The sequence below is a fragment of the Mus pahari genome, chromosome 10 (assembly GCF_900095145.1).
Source record: "Mus pahari chromosome 10, PAHARI_EIJ_v1.1, whole genome shotgun sequence".
NCBI lineage: Eukaryota > Metazoa > Chordata > Mammalia > Rodentia > Muridae > Mus > Mus pahari.
Window position 1 is genome coordinate 16,877,298 of NC_034599.1, and position 1,629 is coordinate 16,878,926.

Below are 1,629 nucleotides of genomic sequence, written 5' to 3' on the forward strand. Positions count from 1 at the left end.
CTGTCTTGAAAAACAAACAAACAAACAAAAAACAAAACAAAACCACATTAAAAAAAACAAAAACAAAAAAACCCAAACACAGTAGAGATCAAAGGCTACATACACCCTCGTGTAGAAGGTCAGGCACATTTTATGATTGAATGGGGAACTAAATAAAATGTATCATTAACTTCAAAGTGTGTGAATTATATCAGAATTTGCCCAGCCAAGCTTCTCACCTTCTTCACCTGGGGTGAACTACCTGAGGAAACCTTGCAGCCTTTATCCAAAGCTGCAAACCTCTAGGCAAGTAGGTACTGAAAGCTAGACTAGCCGTGCCCCAGCTCCTCACTGGGGGATTCTAGGCAAGAATTCTTAGACTAGGAGCCAGGCCTCTTGGCTACACTGTTGCTTTTGCTCTCAGAGTTCCCTGATCTAATTAATATCCACTACTCTCATCCCCTCAATAGAGCAGCTGAGATACTACGGTACTCAGACCTTGCCTGAGGACACGGGTTGAGTCTTGACCCCTAGATGCCACCAGGTCATTTGGTTTTGCCTTTGTTGGTGTCTTGGGTCGAAGCTTCCCCCTCAGCACACTGACACTACCAAGATTCTTGGGGTTGATGGGAGGAAGCAAACATTTCCCCGGCTGCAGTGTACAAAACTGTAGCCAATGGGGCTGCGGGGCACTTGTGGGGTGGCTGGCTGTGTGTTTGGGGAATGGGTGGGGACAGGAGTCTCTTTTGGTGCCCAAGCGTGTGTGCAACTTCCTGCCACCGAGGAAACAGTACAAACCAACACTAGCTTCTCCTTTCTCCACTGTGGTCTCGGGCTGGCAGGGAGCCCCAGATCCCCGTGGCCTTGGCCAGCTTTCCCAGCCCTACATGGGAGGAGAGATGCCCTGGACCATTCTGCTGTTTGCATCTGGTGAGTCTGAAACTTGCCCTTGGGGGAAGGACCCAGCTGCCCTGTAAGGCAGAAAACATAGTGGGGCTGCCCTTTCCGTGGTTAGATGAGACTGATCCCCCCACCCCACCCCCAGAGTCAACCTGGAGCCTGGGAAACTGCCTGACTACAGCCTTCTCATCCCAGCTTTCTTGTCCCCTGTAGAAACACCTTCCCGCCAGCAGTGCCACCGCCCCCTTGGGCTCCAGGCCTGCAGTACTCAGAGTCCAGGACTTGGGCAGTTGTGGAATCAGGAGAGGTTAGCTTACAAGCTCTGTGGAGTGTCATCTGCAGGCCCCTGCTCAGGGGCTGGGACGAAACACAAGGGTAGAATGCCTGCCTGCCTGGGATGGATAAGACCGTGTGTGTGTGTGTGTGTGTGTGTGTTTGTGTGTGTGTGTGTGTGTGTGTGATTTGTTTTTTTAAGAGGGCTGGTGGCACTTGCTGTCAAGCCTAGTCACCTGAGTTTTTCACATGGTGGCATTCACATGGTGGCATTCACATGGTGGCAGGAGAGAACCAAATCTTGTAAGTTGTCCTCTGATTTTCACACACATACCTCTGCACAAATATCCACACACCTACAAAACATGAATTAATTAATTTTTTTTTTCGAGACAGGGTTTCTCTGTGTAGCCCTGGCTGTCCTGGAACTCACTCTGTAGACCAGGCTGGCCTCAAACTCAGAAATCTGCCTGCCTC

At 50.2% G+C, this 1,629-nt stretch overlaps 1 protein-coding gene across 1 annotated transcript in view; it reads left to right on the plus strand.

Moving 5' to 3' along the window:
- The first annotated feature begins 784 nt into the window (after positions 1-784).
- C10H19orf38 (chromosome 10 C19orf38 homolog) overlaps positions 785-1,629 on the plus strand; it is a 17,116-nt gene continuing 16,271 nt past the window's right edge. The window contains exon 1 of the mRNA XM_021207639.1: positions 785-909. Coding sequence (XP_021063298.1) covers positions 867-909 — 43 coding nt within the window. The 5' untranslated portion in view covers positions 785-866. The remainder of the gene's footprint in view (positions 910-1,629) is intronic.